The sequence below is a fragment of the Paramisgurnus dabryanus genome, chromosome 11 (genome assembly GCF_030506205.2).
Source record: "Paramisgurnus dabryanus chromosome 11, PD_genome_1.1, whole genome shotgun sequence".
NCBI classification, from domain to species: Eukaryota; Metazoa; Chordata; class Actinopteri; order Cypriniformes; family Cobitidae; genus Paramisgurnus; species Paramisgurnus dabryanus.
In genome coordinates, this window is record NC_133347.1 from 5,066,851 (window position 1) to 5,091,313 (window position 24,463).

The window sequence follows — 24,463 nt, forward strand, 5'->3', positions numbered from 1 at the left end:
ACTTACATGTTTTTCTGTGTGTAAATGCTGCTGTTGGCAGCGAGTTTGTTTGCCTCGGACAGCTCAGCAATTCTCTGTTCGAGATTCGTCATTTTAGACTCCATGGCATTGATGGTCTATATGAAAGAGTGAATCAGATGAGATCATTCATAGCAAACCTTTAATGACTAAACTGTTTAACATTAACTTTTCAATTCAATTTTATTTATATAGAGCTTTTCACAATTGGTAATTGTTTCAAAGCAGCTTTACATTAATAGAAGCAGAAAATCGAAAGACAACATAAGTAGCAAAATACAGCGGCTATGAATAAACTTTACAAGCGAGCGTATTAATAATGTAAAGTATAGAAAAGGGTGCTAAATTAAGCCAATGTCAGCTGACTCCACGGGGTTCATCTTTTTGTTTTTTTGGAGATTCACCATAACATCTTCTTTAGCACAAAAAGGTAATACATGAAGATAAATAAACAATTTCAGAATGTACATTTTTGGGGGGTGATTTTATCCTTTAGAGTCACCATGAAAAAGAAATGGACAATTATAATTGTTTTGGAAATATTATAAATGATTTTTTATAAATAATTTATATGTGCACATTTTTTTATTTATGTGCCCTAATAGGGGTGGGCGAAATAACCAAAATCTTCTACCACAATAGGATTAATTTTATATTATGATAACGATATGTATCACATTCAAGTTTTTTTTTATCTTTTAATAAGGTTTTTAGTGTTATTAAAATATTTAATTCCATATACTTTTTATAATTCTCACAAGAAACATAGGATAAAAAAGAAGGTTAAAAACAAAAAAAAATTAATACATTTAAAAAAAGTAAAAAAAAAACATAATTATTAAATGTAGAAAAGTAATTTAGTCAAGAGCAGTGAGAGATTTTTCTCTCAATGCTGTTTGATAAACATGAGTGACTGACAGGAGCAAAGTTAGGGCACTTTAAAACCAAGTCCGGATTCAATACTGTTACACATGTGTTTTCTTTTTCAGCTGTTTACTTTCTCTTAAGACCTAAATGGCGTTAATAAGAATACTTCAAAGACGAGAATTTTGGCTAATATACGTATTTAAGACCAATAAAGTGGCAAAAATGCTCACAAGCTTATGAGCAGCGGATGCGCGACTTGTGCGCTCCTCTCACACAGAAACAGTGTGTGCATATAGATCTGTTGTTTGTGTTCAAATAGCTTAAAATCACTTGTTTTAAAACTGCAGTGCTTAAATACGTGTATAAACGTTAAGTTTTCGTGACACGCGCACAGAAACATGACGTGGGTTGGGTAACCCAGATAGAGACCATAGTCCAAAATCTCTACCGGTTGACAAATTTCTAACAGTTTATCATATCTACCGCTTTATCGCCCACCCCTATTCCCTAATAATCTTTAATCAAATACTTTGACCTCCAGCCCCCTTTGAAATGACTTCTCTTCCTGTCATAAGTTATGGTGTCAGGGCTGTTGGGGACTTCCTGCAGTTGATTGATCCAAACATTTCCCAGTGAACGAAATACGTATATTTTTTTCCTCATTTCAGAAGCCATTTCACTTGGATATATGTGTCACATTAGGGAAATAAAGACAATCAGCTTTCGTTTCATGGTGATTGCACAAAGTCTCATACCGCAGCCTGATCGCTGATCACTTTCCCCGTCTCTCGGGATTCCTCCTCATATGTGCTCTGCTTAGACTCCAGCAGCTCCTTCTCAGCCAAATCTGCTTTCATTTGAGTCTCCAAAACCTACAAAACACACACCCACACAGAGAATAAAGCTTTTATCTGTATGCATCACTATATGATCAATAATAAAGAGAATATATTAGCGCTGGACTCTTCAGTGTTTGACCTTGATCTTGTCTTCATAAAGTTTTTTCTTTTGTTCCAAGTTTGTCTCCATACGCTGTGCTGTGGCCTGACTGTCGCGTAAGCTCTCCTCCAGTTCCTGAAAATCAGACCACAAAACCTGAACCAAACAAATCTCTTTACATTACATTACATTACCAATCGCAACTGTACACGTTACACAAATAAACCTCTTAAAGATTTATTTCAATGAGATATTTTACTCTAATAATGGCAAAAAAGTCATAGAAAAAGAAGTCAGAGAATAAAAGTCTGTATTTTCTATCCATTTGATCTTAGTGATGCATAGGACAAATTATCAAAGATTATCATGAAATATTATAGAGATGAACTCGAAAGTCATTTCACTTTTAAATGTGCAGTGTGTAATTTAATGAACCATTATGTTTTTATTACCTTAGAATGAGACGTTTTTATCTACATACACAAGGATCCCCTTACTTGGAAGTCGCCATTTTGTGCCGCCATGTTTCTACAGAAGCCCTTAACGGACAAAAATTTTTACTTAGCTGTCTCCGACGATGACATGTTTTTCCAGTGGCGGCTACCGTAGGTGTCTCAAATGTAAGGGGTGAGCAGTGGACTGAGCCGTTGGTTGCAATTTGCAACCTCACCACTAGATGCCGCTAAAATTTACACACTGCACCTTTAAGCAGAACTAAATCATACAGAAACATCAATAAATGAATAAATCATTCAATTTAAATGCAAAGTCACTGTGACACGTATTTATGACCAAAGAGAAAAGATGATGATCCACTCTCACAATCTGTCATTTTTGGAGCCATGACATGCCAGAGAGCATGCTGGGAGATTAGGAAAGGTAACTGCCAAGGTACTAGGCAGATATAAAAATACAGATGAAAACAGATGTAATAATAGTAAAAATTTAAGGATGTGTCTTTTATGTCTTTATCAAGAAACTCTACTGTGTGTGTGTGTGTGTGTGGTTGATGAGCATTGCAATTTGCATTGCATTTTATTGACACATCATGTCACAAAGAAGTGTATTCTCTATTGAGTGTTTACCTGTTTGTTTGTGTATGCGTGTGTGTGGTTGTGTATCAAATACAGCAGGGGTTCTGCGTTCACTCGTGCCTTACCATGATTTTGTCGGCCATCTGTTGGATCTGCTGTGACTTGGTTTGAATGTCTTCTTTCAGTTTAGTCTCTCGCCGCTCCACCATCTCCAGTCTCTTCACCTGGTTCTCTAAAGTTTTTCTACCATCCTGTACCAGCATCCATAAAAACAACTGATTAGGGGCTGATTAGGGGCTTGCTTTTCTTACAAACAGAAAAGATTCAACCTGCATGAATAGCTATTCTGGTTGAGGTTGGTTTACCGGTATATGATGAAAAAAAAAGTGGATGCAAAAATTATGCACTATATTTGTAAGTAAATAGCCTATTATTTTTAGTCCACTGCCTAGTTAGTTATATTTACTAAAATAATTCAAGTAGTTTCAACCAAAAAAATGTATTTCCTTCTTTCAAATTTTAAGTAATGTAGTTGAATTTACTAAATAATGTGTTTATTTGGAATTACTCACCTTTTTGTGTTATTTATTACTAAAATTTGGTTAAAAAACAAGATTTTTTTTAAAAATAGAATTTACTCATTTTATTAAGTTAAATTTACTAAGCCACAAAATAATATTTACAGTCTATATAGAAACGCTATATAGAAATTAAAGTTTATTATTACGGTAACACTTTACAATAGGCTTGTTTTTGTTAACATGAGTAAATGCATTAACTACCGTAAGCTAAATATAAACAGTACTTACTAATATTTACTAATATATTAATATTATAGGGGCATTATAACATTATATGTTAATGTTCCCTGAACTAACATGAATAATTGTATTGGAAATAACTAACATGAAGATTAGTAAATGCTGAAAAACTACAGTGATTATTGTTAGTTCATGTTAGCCAAGGCATTTACAAATGTTAAAGGTGACATAGAATGATTGAACGTGGTATTCACCTTGTTCTGTGATGTGACATGTAGACAAAAAAAAATTGATTGGGTCTGTAATGCCTTAGAAGCTTCCTAAAAACCTCTCTCAGATAGCTCTATTAGGGTGGAGGATTTTAAACAAGTGGTTTTGCACCTATTTGGCTCCCCCTACTGGCTTAACTTGCAATCTCATTACTGATTGACTGACATTGCTGCCAAAAAATGTACCTATGATGTCATAAGCATCAGTTTTTCAGATTGGGCCATTTTCTGGCTGACATTTCTAAAAGAGGAATTTCTATGAGACTGAGATGTTTAGCATGTCTAGCACTTTTTGTATGTTCGTGAATGCGGGTAGACTACCATTATTCAACAAAGACAAGGTAAAAATGGTTTTTCATCCTCTGTCCCCTTTAATAAAACTGTTACCACCATTAATACAATACAGTAACCACATCTGCTTTATTCTTTTTCAGACATTTTAAACTGTTTTTATTAAAATCACATTTATTTTCTTTTAAATGTTACTTAAATTTTTCACATATCTTTGCTTTTTTACATATTTTTTTCTCTCTTATATATTGTTTTCTCATCTCCATGTAAAGCACTTGAATTATGTGTATGAAATGTGCTATACAAACAAACTTGCCTTGCACAAATCGTGAATCTGTCAAATACCAGGAGAGTTTGCTCATAATTCAAGCAATAAAGGACAACCATGCATTTATATTTTATCTCACCTCGGTCTCTCGTAAGCGTCTACGCAGACTATCTGTCGAGTCTTCTTTCGTCTGCAGACGCTCCAGATCTTTCTCCAGGCGTTCTTTAGCCTGGCGAAGACTCTGCAGCAGATCTGTGGCTTCTGAACTCGCCTTTACAGCCTGAAAAAGAGACCTTGACTGTTCAGACAGCTTCTAATCCATCACATATAGAATAAATAATGTAAATGTAAATATATGTTGAAGTAGGTTAGAAAGTTGCTGTATTTGTTGTGTGGTGTAAATAGAGCACCTTAACAAGTTTCTCCTGGAGTTCTTCAATCTTTGATTGTTGTTCTGCATTGGTCTGCAACAGTTACAAATAAACAATATTCATATGAACAGCCAGCATTATCAATTCGATTTCCTTCATGATCAACTTACACCAAAGCTACTAAAAAAGCTGACAATACCAACAGCACACAACACACGCTGCTCTTTTCAGCCGTGTCAGTCGGTCAGTATCATTGCGTACCTTTTGTAGTTTGTTCAGAAGTTCTTCCATCTCAGCTTTGCCTTGTTCTTTAGCCTGAAACACAAAATGCACACGTCATGATAAAAAAGCGACTGGTATCTGCAGCCACTCAAACCAAGACTATCGAATGAACCTTCTGGATCTTCTGCTGATATTCTGCAGCTTTCCGCTTGAGTTCCTCACTGGTCTGACGGGATTCTTTCAGCTCAGATTCATACAGGTCACTGCGACGGCGAGCGGCGGACAGATTCTCTTCCAGCTGACGAATAGACACTCGCATTTCCTCCAGCTGAGCGTGATACTCCTAAAGAGAAAACATCACACATTTACTCAGGTCCTACCAGAAACGCTCGGTCATCGTTTATCCAACCTCCGTTCGTTTCAATGCAATACAACGTATATCTCTTTCCATACAATGACTGACAGGGTCAAATTCCAAAGAGTCCCATGAAAGCACACAGTAAGAAATCTAAGGTTAAGAAAACAATACAATTTCACTACAAAATAAATCACTTAAATAAGTACTTAAATAAGTATACAACTTAAAAGGCATACATATTCAGTGTTGGGGAAAGTTACTTTTAAAAGTAATGCATTACAATATTAAGTTACTCCCCAAAAAGTAACTAATTGCGTTACTGAGTTACTTTTCATGGAAAGCAGGGTTTCCCGCAGCATTTTGCAGTTCGGGCGGCCCGCCTAAGCTGGGAAACCCTACCGCCTTAACTAGGTCGTCAAAAAAAAAATCGCTGCACAAAAGGCCGTCAAGTGCATCTCGGAGAAAAGCATGGACGCGCAAGCGGGCACGTGCGCCACACGGCCGAAATGAGAAAGACGTGGTCTGGACCGTCACTGTCTGGAGGATAACTAGCGGTTTGATAAAACATCTCGGAAACTAGCGCCGACGTGCTTCACACCGCGAGCGTGCACGCGCACCACACGGCCGAAATGACATAAAGACGTGCGCCGCGTCTGAAACCGCCTACTTCCATATAATATAGTAGGCGAATTGCATAATTTATAGTATGAAAGTAGGCGGTTTCAGACGCAGCAGTGTTCCGTCATGTCTGGAGGATAGCCAGTTGATAAAACACGTGTCTGTGAGAACTGTAAGTGGACTTATGTTTTGGGTTTATTTAAGCCTGTTATTGTATTAGTCTATAGTTCTTGCAAATTTAAAGTAAGTTAGCTGGTGATTTTGTTGTTTGAACTAGGTTTCACGTGCCTGTTGATTAGATATAATTGTTGAGCGCTCTTGCTCACTTTATTTATGTGCATTATTAACATGCTACAGTAGTTACACTCCTTTAAGATAATGTAATTAATAATGGAAAATAATCAGTTTTTACAATTTTAGCGCTATCTATTATCGTTCGCTAGACGTTCTAAAACATCTGCTTTAGTTTGTGTTTATTAACCCTTTAGTTTCACCTCATCATGCAGCTATTCCCTTTAGAGGTAAAAACATTTAATTCATTAATAATCTACCGTGTGTTCATTTTCTGTCATAGTTTCTTCAAAATTAAGTTTTATTTGAGTGTTTTAAATAAAAATATTTTAATTTTCATCATGACGCGTAAGCCGTACCCCTTTAATTGCCACGCCCTTCGGCCCCACCCACCTGCCAACCCTACCACCAGTAACTTGTATTACTTTTTTTTTTAAAAGAAACTTAAATATTAATGTGTACATTTATAAAGTAATGCGTTACTTTACTTATGGCCATGGCGGGGCTATATAAAGGGGGTCGCACACTGGACGCACAGCTCAGTGGCACGCAGCGCCGCGTCGAGACGCGTCTAGGACAACTTAGAGGTATCGTACAATGGAAGTGCATATTAAATAGCGCAAGCTTAGTCAGATAGCGTCTACTTCAAAATGCGAAATATACGTTAGTTGCCAATGTTAATCGCTAACGATTTGGGACAAATATGATGTTATTTAATGTTAAACTATGTGAGTGGTGCTCTGTGGCGCGACAGGGATTTAAGCAAATTCCTGAGTCGTAGCTGGGCGCCATAGACAGGCGCCACCTGTCGGCACTGATGTGTGTATACTCATAGAAAACAATGTGTTCGATTTTTTTTAGAACGGTGCGCCGCTGAACTGCGCGTCCGGTGTGCGACCCCCTAAAGTGTGACATCACATTAACAAGAGAATCAAAACAGACTGCTTTGGCATAATAGGGGTTAAAAATCCAAGGTTTTCATTGTAGGGTTGTTGTTTTAACCTTTAAGTTCATGGTTAATTTTTGTAAAATTGAAATTTGGATAAAGTAATTCTATATTCTCAAAGCGAAAACAAAAAATAGATTGGTTACAGGCTGTAGTGAATCAGAGGAATTACTAAGCTGGAAAAGTTTATGTAACATGGTCAAACCACTTGAGACTGAAACAAATCATAAGGAATTATGAAATAGAGAGAGCGAGATAAAGAGAGAGAGAGAGAGAGAGAGAGAGAAATACAGTACTGGTTCTGAGTGGGGGAAAGGTCATTGAGTGGGTGGATAAAGTGAATCGATGCCAGATCTGACCCGGTCATTACATGAGCCATTAACCACTGCTAACAAAAATCAAACACTTCATGTCGGACGACCATACGGCTGTCTAACAAGAAGTCTTTAATCATAAAACAGCGGCTTGAGGATACGCTCACGGTAACAGGATAATTCAACAAGACAAGCATAGAGGACAGAATCAGTACCTGTCTCTGTTTATTACAGCATGTGCCTTTCACACAGTTTCTTATTCCTTAATACTTAACTTAAGAATGTACATAAATTAAAACAAACAGGAGAAACGTAATCTCTCTCTCATCACACAGCAAACAAAGAACAGATGAAGAGCAGAAGTGTGCTTTTTAAATTTAATGTTGCCGTAATCAAATTTATAATTACAGTCAACAGAAATAAAAGCAAAGAGGTGCTTGACATTTTGTGAAATTTTTCTGAAAGGGAAACATAATGTGACAAATTGATGGTGAGTCAACACAGGTTTCTTACATCTAAAATATCCACTAATGTGATGGTTAATTATGAATAACAGGCTAACTGCTCTTCTGTACAAATAATGTCAGTCATTAAAAATCCAAAAAAAGTTGGCAGAAATAAAACCATCTGCTGTACCGTGAAGATTCTGAAAGAAGGTTTGTCTTTCATGCAAGCATCTGTCAAGAGCACTTCTGACCATTCCTAATGGAAACAATCAAGTGCATACTAACTAACTTACAGTAATATCCTGTTTTTCACAAATTTATTCACATTATTCAACTAAAATGTTTACATAATGACATTAAAGACTTTTCTTATTTTAAAGTTAAATCAACACTATTATTCATGTTACTTCATACAGGGAGGCCGCGTTACCGAAATATTTCCGTCTTTGACAGATTATTTTTAGCAGTGATGGATAAAACCGAAACGCCTAATTATAATTTGACAAATTATACTTACAACTTGTAAATATAGGCTAATTCCCAGCCCGTATTTAACTAAAGGCAGTACGGCGTCATGAACGGTCTACGTGAGCAACTGCGAGAGTTGTGTTCAACAGGCATGATACGACTCCGGTGAGCCCTTGTGGGCTCAAGTCAAGGCTCCCTAAGGTCTGCACTTCATGATGTCATCAAAATGTGGACTCTGAGGAAGTCCACAATACGGAGTATGCCATTTGGGACAGGGCCTTAAATGATAGCAGGCGGCTGCAGTGAGGGGAGGAGTGAAAAAAAAGTCCAGTTGAGCACAAACATCAGCAAAATCAAAAGATCGTGTTTGCATGTGTTTTATCGCGGATGAAATAGATGCAACTGAAATACCAATAAATGCATTTACATGAAGATGTTTATGAGAAGGATCAACAAAGGTCCAGTGATAATACAAATTATTTTCTGTTGTGTGAAATATAATAGCTCACAGTACAAATAATTCAGCACCAAAACAAAAGAAATGCATTAAAAGGGACATTTCACAAGACTTTTTTAAGATGCAAAATAAATCTTTGGTGTCCACAGAGTATGTATGTGAAATTTTTAAATGCAAATGAGTTGATCTCTGTGTTAAATGGCAGTGTCGTGGTTGGATAGTGCAGATTAATGGGCGGTATTATCCCCTTCTGAAATCACAAAGAGGAGCCAAATTTCAATTAACTATTTTTCACACGCTTGCAAAGAATGGTTTACCAAAACTTAGTTACTGGGTTGATCTTTTTCACAGTTTCTAGGTTGATAGAAGCACCATATATATGTATAATAAAGGCTGGATGTGTTACGACGGAGTCTCTAACATCATCACCTGGCGGCCATCTTACCACAGGCAGCCGCTCACTCGTAGCATTGTGTTTAATAGTGCAGGTACTTTTAAATGACCATAACTTAACTTAGCTCAATTTTCTACCGATTTTCAAATGGTTTGGTTTCTTACAAACGTTATTAACGTGGCTATAATTCTGGATGCTTTAACATGATTCATGAAAATTATTCATTAAATATGCAGTGTCATAGGTACATCTCTGATGTATATAACAAACGAAACCATTTGAAAATTGAGCAAGTTATGGTCATTAAAAAGTACATGCTCCATTAAACGCAATGCTATGAGTGAGCGAACGCCCTGTGGTAAGATGGCTGCCAAATGCGGGCGTTCCACTTAATTGGCCAGCAGCACGGACGAGACATCTAGCCTTTATTATACATATCTATGAGAAGCACCGGGGGCCCAGTTATATATATGAAAAAAATCAGATTTTCATGAAATGTCCCCTTTAAAAATACAAATGGCATAAGTCAATAACAAGTTGAAAAAATATAAAAACTGCTACAGGTATTGGAGTTTTTAGAATGAAGAATTTATCAGCTGACATCCCCGGGCCAATGAGTATTAAGCTAGTCCTTTTCCCATCGTGATTTTCATCAACGCAGTCGGTGGAGGGCAACTGTGCCCAACTGCAGAATCCGACGAGCCCGCCTCGCTGTTGCAAGAATTTTTTGTAACATAGGAGCAAGTGGGACGTAACTCGGACACTTTAGGCTTGTTTGAGATGAGCAAATTCTGTGCAGAATTGATCAGTTTTTGGCACGCTGATGTGAAACTCGCAATGGTGAGGCAAAAAACTTGCGATGGTGATGCAAAAAACTCGCGATGGCGAGGCAGGCTCTTCGGATTCTGCAGTCGGGTGCAGTTGCTCTCCACCGACTGCGTTGACGAAAAGCACAAGAAGTGACAGGAGGATCACATCAAAGTACTGCATCTGTCCATTGTCAATTCAGATCTTTCACGTTTGTTAATAATTTATCGCAAATAGTACTTTGTAATTTGATTTATTCATATCAGGCACAAAGGTGCGTGTTTTAGGCTACTGCCTTCACTGTCACTGCGGAAAAAACAAACATTAATTCATCTGCTTCATGTGATGTTGAAGATGAATAGTGATGCACACGGTCTCTGTTCATCTGTTCTCTTCACAAATGAAAATACATATTTTAACGTACATGCTCGTCTTGTAAGTTCATGATTAAAAACGAAAAGTGTGAACGAAAACAAAATCTATTAATTATTATCATTAAATATGAAATGAAGGATAATAATTGATTATGACAGATTTTAAACGACCCTGTCCGTCAAAATGATGGATAATGAAAAGGTCTAACGCAACATCTGACTTACGGTAAGTGTTTATCTATTAAATATTTTTTGTTAATTAAAAAACATTTTCAAAAAGAAAACGTTTCTGTAAATGAGTTGAGTTTGATCGCAGAAAAAAGAGGACAACAATCCTGCTGAATATATAGGCGAGAAACAGTCAGATAGGATTTGTAAAATAAAATGAAAAGTGAATGGTTCATTTCAAGTCTGATTGCTGCTAATTCGAGCCCTTTGCCGGCTTGTCACGCACAGCATTTCCAAGCATCTGCAACATCCTTCACTCCAAGGTACCATTTTTGTCTCCATGGCAACCACAGTGCGATGGAGCCTGGCTCTGGGGGAGACGCATACAAAACGGCAGCGAGCAGCCTGTTTTACATCTTTTCTATCTCACATTCTCTATCCCTACACTCACAGCTATAAGTGGTCATTACTTCTTTAAAAACTATTTCACTCATTTACACGCATACATAAACTATCAGATCTTTAATTAACAGATATTCAGGCATTCGTGATGAGATAAAGTGAAGCTCAAATGGAAGTTTTAATGTTTACTCACACATCAAAGTGTTAATCAACATAAAACATAAAATGTTTTCGGTGTCAAATATCCATACATATTTTAATGGACCACAAAAGACAAACAGGAACACAGAGAGTTGTTTGCTTGCGCTGCATTTGCCTGCTGTGTGTGTTATAAAAACACTTTAATGTCACACAGAGCTACAGAACCACTGCAGAGGACACAACACTAAATGAATACAGGATTATTTCCTGATAATAAAAAGATAAAATAAACCTTATGTCTAACCCCAATTTACTAACAAATGTGACCCTGCCTGTGAAAACCCAGCTAAATAATTTGGACTTTTTTACAGAAATCATCGTACTTAATGAAAAGAACATTCTGTGAAAATATATCCTTGATATCTTTAACTCATTCCCCGCCAGTTATTTTTTAAAATGTTGACCGCCAGCATTTTTTTGTGATTTTTACAAAAAGTTTCACAAAATACCTTCCAGGAATATTCTCTTCTAAAAATTTAAAAACATACAAATATATGAAATGAAAGAACAGACCCTATGCTTTCAAACAAACAATAAACAAACAAACAAACAAAACGGGAATAAACATTTTATCCTACATATTTCATCCAATATTTTTTTTCTCTGGTTATAAACTCTTCAATATGGGTATTTTTCTTTTAAAAAAAAAATTTAAGCAAAAAGCTGAAATAATAGCATTTTTGTGAGTGAATTTTTTGTTAGAGATCAGATTCAGAACGATTATAAAAAAAACACATACTTTAAAATTGGGGTAAATAACGTTTTGGCTTCAGTTTGAGATTAGCCATCTAGTGGATAATCGTGGAATTGCAGATTAACATAAAAAGGAACACTTTTTTATGCAAATGTTATCTCTTAATTAATGAGATAACTTGTCAATGGCGGGGAAAAAGTTAATACTGAATGAGAAAGGTCATGTCAGAGATTGAAATCAATGAGTAAAATTAAACTTTGATGCTCCAAATCACATCATTAGATTATGAGACTTTAACCAGGATTTCACAGACAAGGTCACAATTTTGCAAATGCAATGAAATAGTTTTAGTTGAAGATATATTCTGTGAAAAACAATATAAATATCTTTACCTTTATTTACTATATTTTAATATCTTATGACATTTGGATGTGTACATCTTTTAACTCAGGAGTGGGGAACCCTGGGTCCTGGAGGGCCACTGAGGTGTGTTTAATTAGGGTTGGAACTAAACCCTCCAGGACCAGGGTTCCCCACCCCTGTTTTAACTTATTAAGGGGTGGTCCGGTTTCCCAGACAGGGATTATTTTAAGCCAGGATAGGCCTTAGGTTAATTAGGAAATATATTACTATTTTTAATAGGGATGCACCGATAGGATTTTTTTGGACCGATACCGATTTAAACAGACAACTTCTGGCCGATACCGATGCCGATATTAAACACTTGTATACAATACTATACAGTTGGTCTATTAGCTAGTTTATTGCTGCATCAAATTATTTTTACTGAACATGGATTGGATCTAATTAACATTCAACTGACCAACATAATAAGAGAGACACAAATAAAGCTAAAACAAATATAATAAGATAGCATGACAACCTTCAAAGGTGGTTTTTGCTATTCAGCATTTATTTTATTAACAACATTTAACTCATTTCTACATATAATGGATTTTTTATGCAGTTAATTAATAAACAATCGGAATCGGCCTTTCTCATGCTATTACCGATATGCCGATGGTTTCAAATTCACAAAAAATCGGCCGATAAATATCGGCGGCCGATACATCGGTGCATCACTAAATTTTAACAAACATGCCTTATTAAAAACATAACTGTTGCAAAACAAAGGACACTGATGTTGTTTTTAAGTTTAAACAGTGATAGATGAGAGGACAGGAAAGTACCGGGAGGAGAGAGGGGTATGGAAACGGCAATGCCATTAGCCAGGAATCAAACTCGGGTCGCCGAAAGTGCCCTGCCCACTACACCATTGATGTATTTTAAGATATGTCAGGCAAGTTGTTTTCAGTTTGGACAGCTCTTACATTTATTTTAGTCTAGGACTAATCTAATCCCTGTACGGGAAACCGCCCCCAACTGTTTTGTAACAATGTTTTGCTGAAAGGCAGAACTGAAGAACAGAAGAGAATTTCGGCAACACTTTACAATAAGGTTGTATTTGTTAACATTAGTTAAGGCATTAGCCAACATGAACTAACAATTCTACAGCATTTATTAATCTTAGTTCGTGTTTATTTCAGCACTTTGTAACCGTTAACATTATTTAAAGCACAATTACTAACATGAACAATTAACTATTAACAAAGATCAATGAATAATGAAAAACTATATTGTTCTTAAGTTCATGTTGGCTAATGCATTTACTAATGTTAACAAATACAACCTTATTGTAAAGTGTTACCAGAATTTCCTACCTGTTCTTTAATTTCCTGCAGTTTGTTGCTCTGTTCTCGTATGTTGTGCAGAAGTTGAAGAGCTTTATCATCTTCTTGGGAGACCTCCATACGGGCCTGCTCCAGGCTGCGCTTTAGACTCTAAAACACACACATGCACAAACAAAATAATGTTTGGTTGCAGTCGATATTACACATCCGAACACACACACAGTATAGAGTACCCACACTGCACTCGGTGATGTAGGTGGCCAGGTCTTGTTCTAAGATGGTTCTTTGGGTTTCTGAAGCTTTGAGTTCCACATCCTTCTGCTGCAGAACTGACTCCAGGTCAGACATCTTACGCTGCACTTTTGATATTTCCTGCTCCATCTTCAAAAGCAACACAGAGAAGAGATTTATTTGTGATGTTCAATATTTCAATATCACCTCTAAAAAAAATCAACACATTACATTAAATGAGATAAGAATTTTGTTTGTTGTGTTTCGCTGTAGGCGTACCTCAATTTGTGGGTGTCTATACTTTTAGTAATACTCTGAGCTGAAAGTCCTGCTGTATGTATGGGTTTGTGGACGGACAGATGACGTCTGAATCACCCGGTCCTTTGCAGAAGATAAAAGACAAAAAAAACATTCACATTTATACCAATTTAACTTTTCCCTGCGATTGACGAGTTATCTTGTCAATTAAAGGCAGGGTGCATGATCTCTGAAAGCCAATGTTGAAATTTGAAATCACCTAAACAAACACGCCCCTACCCCAATAGAATCTAGACCTTCTTTTGATAGACCCACCCCACACATACGCAACCCAGGCAACGATGTTGGTTAGTAGACCCCTTTCTGCTGATAGGCTACAAGTATGTTTGGGAACTTGGCCCAACTCACAAGTACCAAACACTTTGGAAAACAAAATGTTTTTCAAAAATCATGCACCCTGCCTTTAAGTGAAAACATTTGCATGAAAAAAGTGTTCCTGGGGAGTTTTTAGTAGGTGTTTCACTAGATGGCGCACTTACCCAAATTGATAAAAAAACTAAAGCGAAAAATTATACATTAATTTTATACTCCGTGTATGTTTTGATAATCGTTCTGAATCTGTTCTCTAACAAAATTCCTTCACAAAAAAATTCAATTATTTCAGCTTTTTGCTAAAAAAATATTTTTGAAGAAAAATACCCATATTTAGAAGTTTATAAGTAGAGAAAAAATATTGATATATTTAATATTGATTGATATATTTGTATAATATATAGTGACGAGTTGCTATAAATTATAAAAATAACTTAAGATAATTCAACTTTATTTTTTATAATTTATAGCATCTCCTCACTAGTCAAGAAAGTTGCAATTAATTGTAATTTCAAATTTATTAAACTTAAAAATTTAAGTGAAACATGGAATTTGCACAGAAGTAAAAGTTGGAAAACAGTTTGTTTGAAACAGACAAACATGCACTTAAAGTAATGCAAACATCACTGTACATTTATGCATTTATCAGACAACTTTAAGACATTTTATCCAAAACACACAGAAGAGGGCCAAGCCAAAATAAATTAAACACATTATAGTCATTATAATACGAGATGTAACAAAGTTTTTAAAGGGTCACTTCACCCATTTGCATTAAGCTTTGTATGGTTAGAAACCCAGTCGTGTTTTTGAATGGTCATGCATCATTTCCTCTGTTTCCCCTGAGAAAGGAGAAATATGGATTTCAGTGTTGCACTTCCTTCTTTCAATGATGTAAAAATCATCATGCATCATTGAAAGAAGGAAGTGCTAAATCTTTGTAGAGGGGGTGAGACTAAAAACACTCCTTTTCTCGGTCAAATAAGCACAAAATTCAACATTTGTGTTACATTTCGACTACAAATATGATCCACTTTTAATAAAGATTAATGTTTCCACGGGTGAAATGCTCCTTTAAGAAAAAAAGTTGTAACATTTCAAGTATTGCATGACTTTATTCATTGAATATCATGACTTTACTGTGGTAACATTGAGTATTCTAAAATATTACTTTATTTTTTATTACTTTTTTTTACTTTTTTCTCAAAACAACAACAACAACAACTGTGAGTTAAATTTCACATTATAATGACTTTCATTTTGTTGTATTATAATGCTATAATTCTCATTTGTAAAAACAACTTAGTGAACTCACAGTTTATAATTTATCACTGTGTTTTATACACTTTACCAGCGCTACAGAAACACACAACTTCTGGCACCTTGCATGCATTATCACTAGAAGAAATCATTACCGATGTTTTTATCTGTCCTTTTCTGTACATGAGATCATATTGTACAGTCTATTTATAGCAGCCCCAATCATATTAGATATGCACAGAACTGCTGCTCTCTACTTGGCATCCGCTAAGATGGAGAAAAGAAATGAACGACAGAAGAAAATATCTTCTAATAAAAGCACAAGCTTCTCGTGCACTCCTCCACATCAGTCTCTCTCTCTATCTCTCTCTCTAAGTAGCCTCCGGCTTTACAATTCACTCCTCACACAGCATTAGGGGGCTTACAGATTACAAAACACACACAAAATGCAAACATGCTTATAAAAATTGCTTTCCAAGCGCAAAACAGGTTTGTGCTAATATGAACAGAAACATGCAGCATGGAGAATCACAAAAACATTAAACTTGCACAAGGTTGTGGACACGTAAACTACAAACTCAAACTCATAACTAAAACCATTATAAAACAGACACACACAGCATGTGTCAGTCAAGTGTATAGCATTTACTTCAGGTGAGATGACGTCACTTTGAGGATTGCAACATTCTGGGAATTTTGGAAACTTTTCACTTAAAACAGAAATAAATGGGAATTGTGGCACACGGATTAAGATGTGCCAGATGTTGAGGAAGCTTGTGATACAGTTTGTATAAATACAACATGATCAACTGCCTTCTGTGATCAAAGCTAAAAAATATAGTGATGTTTAAACGTGAGAGTATTATCATTTGCAAATTTCTCAAGCTGCACAGTGCCAACTTTATACTGTAATATAGTGCAGGTGATACTGCGCTAACGCATAAATATGATTACGCATCTGAAGCCTGCTGGATGCATAATTTAGTAATGCAGCAAATCAATGCCGTTTCAAGAGAAATATGTTTTAATAATGATCTCTGAAGAAACTTTAGATGTAAATCTGAAAGAAACTATTTTGAGTTTGAAGGTGAGGAAAATCACAACATCTCAGATTTAAAAGGCCAGAATGCATAAAAACACATTTAATGCATAGATTTATTAATACTTTAATCATTTATAATAAGTTATTTAACATCATGTTATTGAACATGATCCATATGTGACCCTGGACCACAAAACCAGTTATAAGTCGCACAGGTATATTTGAATCGTTTGGTTCCAAAACGCAATAAATTCATTTTGAAAAATTTTGGTAAAAACGTGTTTCTATACCACGTTTTCACATAGCATCTTTTCTGTTTTCTGTTTTCACATAGCATCTTTAGGTTATGAAATCTTAATCAATTCAAATTAATTATTTGATTTTCAAAGATTTATTATAAAAACTGATAATTTTTTTTCCACAAAATGCAATAAATCCATGACAAGTTTTTTTTTCAAAATGCTATAAACCTATTGAATCGATATATAAATGTGCATTCATCTTTGTTATATTCATTTAGTTGACTTGTGGTATACACTGATTAAAAAAAAAATATTAATGGCATTAAAACACTTTGTCATATTAAGAACACTGTCATTGCTGCTGTCATCCTTGGGACGTTGTCATCATTTTACAGCGATCAGCTGTAACAAAGTATTCTTTTGTTTTTGTTTGTTTATTGATCACGAAGTACAAAGTAGATGAGGAAAACTAGGAGTGCGTAGGTAATTCAATGCGCCGCCATTATTGTTTAAAATGCGTGGAATGATGCACTGTGATAGGTTAAGCGGATTTATTGCATTCGCCGTTTATCGCGTTTTGGGAAAAAAGATGACAGAATAAAATGGCAGATATTGGATTTTGTGTAAAATTAAGAAATTACTTTTTAATGCTGACCTAATACAATACTAATTTTGGCTGCAACTCTTTTTTTAAATGGCGTTTATCGCATTTTGGAACCAAACTCTTTATTTGTAGCAATACCCAAAAAATACATTGCATGGGTCAAATAATCGTTAACAATAAATAAAACCCTTTGGATATTAAGTAAAGTTCATGTTCCATGAAGATATTTTACATTTCCTACAGTAAATATATAAAACATTTATTTATCATTGGTCATGTGTGTTGCTCAGGACTTTTGGTCAACTTTAGATTCCAGTTTTTCAAAAAGTTGTATCTCAGCCCAATATTGTCCTATCCCAAACAACAATACATCAACAGAAAGCTTATTTATTCAACTTCCAGATGCTGGTTTTGGGGTCTAACTTCACATATTTTACTGACACTAAGTCAAATCTTAAACTTGCATCAACAAGTTTATATTAAAGGTGGTGTGTGTGAATTGTAGCATCATCTAGTAGTGAGATTGTGAATTGCAATCAACAGCTTACCCCTCATTTTCAAAATCCACATGAAAAACATTTCATCGTCTCAGACAACGTAGGGATGAAACAAACGCCCTCTGTAGAACAGTTTGTGCGTTTAAAGCTACCGTAGAAACATGACAGCAACCTCCATGTAAGGAGACCCGTGGTGTATGTAGATAGAAACGACTCATTTTAAGGTAATAAAAACAATACAGTTCATTATGTAAGGTCTTTATACACCACTGATAATATAGTTATGTAGATTATATTGCATTTCTGACAAGAGATCCTTCTAAAAGTTACTTAATGCACCTTTAATAAATAGTTAGGCATTCTGAGACATTTCCCATCAGGCTAATCCTCCTGGGTATTTAACAGGTTTAATTGCCAATTTTGCCACAGCTTGTCTAGACAACATTAAAACATTGAGAAAACACGGAGTCTGAATATTGACATGGACAACCAAAATGCTGTCTGGATATAAACCTCAATTTTAAGATACAGTCAACATATTTTGACAATTTTTTTTCCGACAGCGTATGGACCTGGATGCAGTGATGTCATATACAAACATGCAGGAGAATGGGTCCGTTATTAAAATCAAACTTTTTAAAAGTCAAAGTTTTTTTTAAAGTCAAAGTTATTAGATTTAATTACACAAAGAGAAACAATTGTGTGTCTGAAAATTAAGAAATTGTTTCTCCTGCATGATCACAACCTCTGTAATCTAAACTCTTTAAAATAAAGGTGCTTCATGATGCCAAAGAAGAACCATTTTTGACTGAATGGTTCCATAAAGAACCTTTAACATCTAAAGAACCTTTCTGTTTCAAAATAGTTTCAAAAAAGTATAAAAGAAATAGTTCTTCTAACCTTACACTGAATAGTTCTTCTATGGCATCACTGTGAAGAACCATTGTGTTTAAGTGTTCACAGCAATCATACTGTATTATTTCCCAATATCAATATTCAGCTATGTGTGGGCTTGCGTGTGTTTGGATCATGTTTCACAGAGGATGAAAGCTCTGGAGGATTACGGAGCGCATATATCTCAACGCACCACAGGCTGTTGTCTTATATTACATCACAGTCAAACTTACAGTACAGACACGTAACACAGCTCTGAACAAATGCTAATGAGGATCACACAGACTCCCTAACAATTCTGGATGGAGTTCTGGGTCTCCAAACCTACTAGTATCTAATCAGTATGTTTGACCATTCAGCAGTATTTGACAGACAGATATACAGATCAAAAGTGGTAAGCAGACAGTACTACAACAACAATCTTTAAGGTGCATTGTGTAACTTTTAAAAGGATCTCTTGACAGAAAAGCATGGCTCGCAAAATCGCAGTCGAGCTACCAAAATGCATCTCCGCCATGCCCGTTGGGACAAAGAAAATATGTTGAAATGCTTGTGCATTCTTTCACAGATTTGGATGGGTAATTATTGTCTAATCTATTACAGATACTTGCATTTATTTTGTGCTACCAAAAACTGAAGAGTGTGTGCCCGAAGGGCTACCAAAAATGTGAAATAGGGATGCACCGATACCGATACTGGTATCGGCCTCAATAGCACATTTTCTAAAGTACTCGTACTCGTTAAAAGTCCCCCGATACCTGGAATCGATACCACGGTCTGAGAAATGTCTATGTTTGAGCGGCATGTAAGGGGTTAATGCCTCTTGTGTTGTCCAAAGAGGCAGAGTTTACAACAAACTGGAAAACTAGTCCTTTGTTTTTTTGTTAAATTATATGACTAAAGCTGTTACCTGTAAATTTAAATCATGGTTTTTTATTAAGTACTCGGTATCGGTATCGGCAAGTACTGAAATGCAAGTACTCGTACTCGTATTCCAAAAAAGTGGTATCGGTGCATCCCTAATGTGAAAAATACAATATATTACACATAACATCAGTTGTATAAAGACCTTACAAAATGAACTGTACTGTTAGTTTAGAATGAGATGTTTTTATCTACATACACTGCGGGTTCCCTCATAAACACTAGATGTCGCCTTGGGGTTCTAAGCATGCGTCAAAACCGCCGCCATCTTGGAACAGGGGTCTTGTCATAGGAAGTAGCTAGGCTAGGTAACGCTGTTATCTCCGCCTGTACTTCGAATTAGGGCTGTAACGATATATCACGTGTCCCATGTAAAAGACTCGTCTAAAATCGATTCTGCATCGCAAGGCTGCGATTCTGTGTTTCATACGCAACTTGTGCGTGTACTATAGCGTTTGGTCAGTAAGAAGTCCTTATCAATCTAAAATCATTATGAGTCAGAATCTTTTATAACGTGCATTTGAAAAAAAAAAACAACACTTGTTAAACAAAATCATTCAAAATATTATCATGAAAATACCTGAAACAATCTGAAGAACGGCGATATAAATATTCTTATAGACATTTCCTGGAATAGCGTTTGTAATGCTACTTCTTCTGTGACAAAGAGAGTTTCTGCACGAGAGCGCCCTCTGGCTTTTGGATGTGGCGCCATTTCACCGTAATTCATTAATTGAGAAAACGCGCATTTGTACTTTGAATTCATGGACGATGCCAGACTTTTGTGCTGCCTATGGATGTTGGGCCTACTAGCACTTTGCATTATATTTAGAAAAAGTAGATTTTCTTAATATCAAAACTTTAGATTTTCTCTGGACTCAATGCTAAATACATGTCTGACCATTGGAACAAAAAAAAAAAACTAGCCTAGCCTACATTGACGCTGATGCATTAATGTAGAGGAGGAGCTTCCCTATTTCAAGATGGCGGCTTTATTTGACGCATTCGTTCCAATGAACTGCCATAGCCAAGGCGACATCTAGTGTATATATGGGGTCCCCTAACATATAGAAGTCGCCATTTTGCAGCGCCATATTTCTACAATAGCCATAAATGGACAAACTGCTCTATAAAGCATTGTCTTAGACGATGAAGTGCTTCTCCTGTGGCGGCTACCGTAGCTTCTCTATGTATTTCAAAACTGAGGGGTGAGCTGTGAACCGAGCCGTTGGTTGCAATTCACAATCTTACCACTATATGTCACAAAAAATCTTGTAACATGCAGCACAGTTAAAGTGGAAAGACAGAAACAACACACAGATTCAGCATGACATGCCATCCTGACACTCATCACAGGAAGTGATGCATTAAGGGCGTGCCCAACCATTAACTTTCATCTAAATCAGTCCTAAGATTGAAGAATCTATCTACAAAGTGTCACTAATGCATTTCGGTCCAAACACAGTTTAGTTTGTATCTGATGATATTTAGGGAGAATATGAAATGCAACCCGAGAGAGAGAGAGAGAGAGAGCGAGAGAGGAGAGAGAAATGCTGTTTCCATAGAAATAAGTCCATTGTGTCACCTTCTCGTTGCTTTTTTCTAATACACTTCTATTTCACCAGCGTTACACCCACATACTGTATTTTTCCATCTCTCACAGAGCTCTTACCTAAAGCACACAGCCTGCAATCCAATAAATATTCGATTTTTTCTACTGAGTGGTGCTTGCCTGTGCAAAACTCACTGGGAGTTATGACTGAAGTTTAATACTTGCTGGGGTTTGTTTAACCCCTGAGTATGTGAGCTATAAAAGTGATGAACATTCTGGTTTACTCCGCTGGTAGAGGACTGTGCTTGCAACACCCAGGTCATGGGTTCAAATTTCACACATAAAAAACACATAACTTATGCAATGCAAATCATTTTGGATAACTACATAAATTCAAATGAATACCACGACAGAAAACTAGAGGATGAGTAACCCTGAAGAGGATCTGCTCTGCTATACTGAGAAATACTTATAAAGTGCGCAGTGATGTTCTGCACAGACTCGTGTCGTGACACACACACACAGTTCACACACTGACAGTGTTGGCATCTGTGTTGGCACCATCAGTATTAACTGCACCCATCTGAGATGCCACCTGGACGCATACTTGGCTTTTATAAGATCACTAATGACAGTATGTAACAAGGACATGCATAACCGCGATGCCATTATTTGTAAACAAACATGAATACTTTGTCTATTTCACACAGATTATGCTTAGCGTTTCGACATACAAATATTCTTAATCTCTCTAGTTAAGACTTCAGGCAGTGCTTGTCATACTCACTTATATGTGAAGAAAGAGCGCTGTTCTTCTGATGGGGATCCACTTTAGAGAGGGCAGCTCCACACAGGGGAACCCCAAAAGTGTTGAGTCTTCCTGGGCAGCCATGAGCTTGGAAACGGGCATCTGTGGATGAAGATATCTGAAGGATTCATCCACAGTGTGGACAGAAAGACACGAGTTATGAGATGAGACAGATGACTGATGAGAATCAATGAGTGGGAATGAGTAAGATATACTGAAATGAGGAGAGAAGAGAGCAAATCGTGCTTCCCTCTCTCTCTCTCTCTTTCCCTCGGTCTCTCTCTCTTTCTCTCTCTCACTCACTCACACTCCACTGCAGAAGCTCTGTATAATCTCAGTAAAACAAGCAGACTGACTTACTGTAGAAACTCTGTTCTCTTATCCATTCATCCATCCATGGTTTCTGCAGTATCTATCTGTCTTTTTACCTATCTATTTACCTACCTACCTACCTACCTACCTACCTACCTACCTACCTACCTACCTACCTATCTATCTATCTATCTATCTATCTATCTATCTATCTATCTATCTGTCTATCTGTCTCCAGTACCTATCTATCCGTCTATGGTATCTGCCTGCGGTATCTGTCTGTGGTATGTATCTATCCATCTACCTGTCTGTATGTCTGTCTGTGGTATATATATCTATCCATCTATCTATCTATCTATCTATCTATCTATCTATCTATCTGTCTGTCTGTCTGTCTGTCTATCTATCTATGGTATCAATCTGTCTATGGTATTAATCTGTCTATGGTATCTATCTGTATATGGTATTAATCTGTCTATGTTATCTATCTGTATATGGTATCTATCTGTCTATGGCATCTATCTGTCTATGGCATCTATCTGTCTATGGTATATATCTGTCTGTCTATGGTATCTATCTGTCTATGGTATCTATCTGTCTGTCTATGGTATCTATCTATCTATCTGTCTGTCTATGGTATCTATCTATCTATCTATCTATCTATCTATCTATCTATCTATCTATCTATCTATCTATCTATCTATCTATCTATCTATCTATCTATCTATCTATCTATCTGTTTATCTGTCTATCTGTCTCCAGTACCTATCTACCTGTATCCGTCTATAGTATCTGCCTGCGGTATCTGTCTGTGTTATGTATCTATACATCTATCTGTCTGTCTGTCTGTCTGTGGTATATATATCTTTCCATCTATCTATCTGTCTGTCTGTCTATCTATCTATGGTATCAATCTGTCTATGGCATTAATCTGTCTATGGTATCTATCTGTATATGGTATCTATCTGCCTGTCTATTGTATCTATCTGTCTATGGTATCTATCTATGTATCTATCTGTCTATGGTATCTATCTATCTATCTGTCTGTCTATGGTATCTATCTGTCTGTCTATGCTATCTATCTATCTTTCGGTCTGTCTGTGGTATCTGTCTATCTATTGTATCAATCTGTCTACTGTATGTAGCTGTTTACACTTGGTATTAAGATGTGTTTTCATCGATCGGATCACAAGTGGACAAGAGAGACACATTACATTTACACCTGGTATTTAAATCCGCCTCTTTTGTCCACTTTTGACCGCTTCTGTCCTGAATACTTTAAGGGGGGTGGTCTGTCGAGACTGCGGGCGAGTCTCTCTGTTGGCATTTAAACGCGAGCGGGAGTAATGATGAGTTTATATGGACATGAACTAATATTATGTCGGAGTCCACTGCTTGTGTTTAAGTAAACATGCTGCACAGTGTTTTGTATGTGTATATGTTAGAGCTTTCTATGATATTTCAGCGCGATTGATGAAATAAGATCGCGCAACTTTCACACGCTTGCAAAATGAAACTGCGGAGATCAGCTGCTTTAGTTTCATCAATGAAAGGCTAAAAATAGCGCTGTACACTGTGTGTTCACGCCAGAAGTCAGAAAAGATGTAAAACAATTGTGTTCAGTACCTCAGATTAGACAAATGGACGGAGAGAAGGCGGTCTCCTGTGGCAGTTCAAACACATTCAACCACATGTGCGTTTACACTACAAAAGCAATCCGATCGAAAAGGGTTTTCGACTACCTCTGAATGTGGTTGCAAGTGGTCGAAAGTGGACGAGCTCAAAACGTTTTTAAAAC

General features: G+C 36.4%; 1 protein-coding gene across 6 annotated transcripts in view; it reads right to left on the minus strand.

Moving 5' to 3' along the window:
* citb (citron rho-interacting serine/threonine kinase b) overlaps window positions 1-22,644 on the minus strand; it is an 86,240-nt gene extending 63,596 nt beyond the window's left edge. For 4 of the 6 annotated variants that reach the window (XM_065248274.2, XM_065248275.2, XM_065248273.2 and 1 more), the window contains exons 1-12: window positions 22,333-22,643; window positions 14,180-14,281; window positions 13,907-14,050; window positions 13,700-13,819; window positions 5,213-5,383; window positions 5,080-5,133; window positions 4,858-4,911; window positions 4,587-4,727; window positions 2,984-3,109; window positions 1,864-1,959; window positions 1,641-1,757; window positions 7-116 (exon numbers count right to left, since the gene is read on the minus strand). In XM_065248274.2, the coding sequence (XP_065104346.1) occupies window positions 7-116; window positions 1,641-1,757; window positions 1,864-1,959; window positions 2,984-3,109; window positions 4,587-4,727; window positions 4,858-4,911; window positions 5,080-5,133; window positions 5,213-5,383; window positions 13,700-13,819; window positions 13,907-14,050 (1,133 nt within the window). In that variant the 5' untranslated portion in view covers window positions 14,180-14,281; window positions 22,333-22,643. Of the gene's footprint in view, window positions 1-6; window positions 117-1,640; window positions 1,758-1,863; window positions 1,960-2,983; window positions 3,110-4,586; window positions 4,728-4,857; window positions 4,912-5,079; window positions 5,134-5,212; window positions 5,384-13,699; window positions 13,820-13,906; window positions 14,051-14,179; window positions 14,282-22,332 lie in introns of all 6 variants that reach the window. The other 2 variants (XM_065248271.2, XM_065248276.2) reach the window with 1 other exon arrangement.
* Between the last annotated feature and the right edge of the window lie 1,819 nt (window positions 22,645-24,463).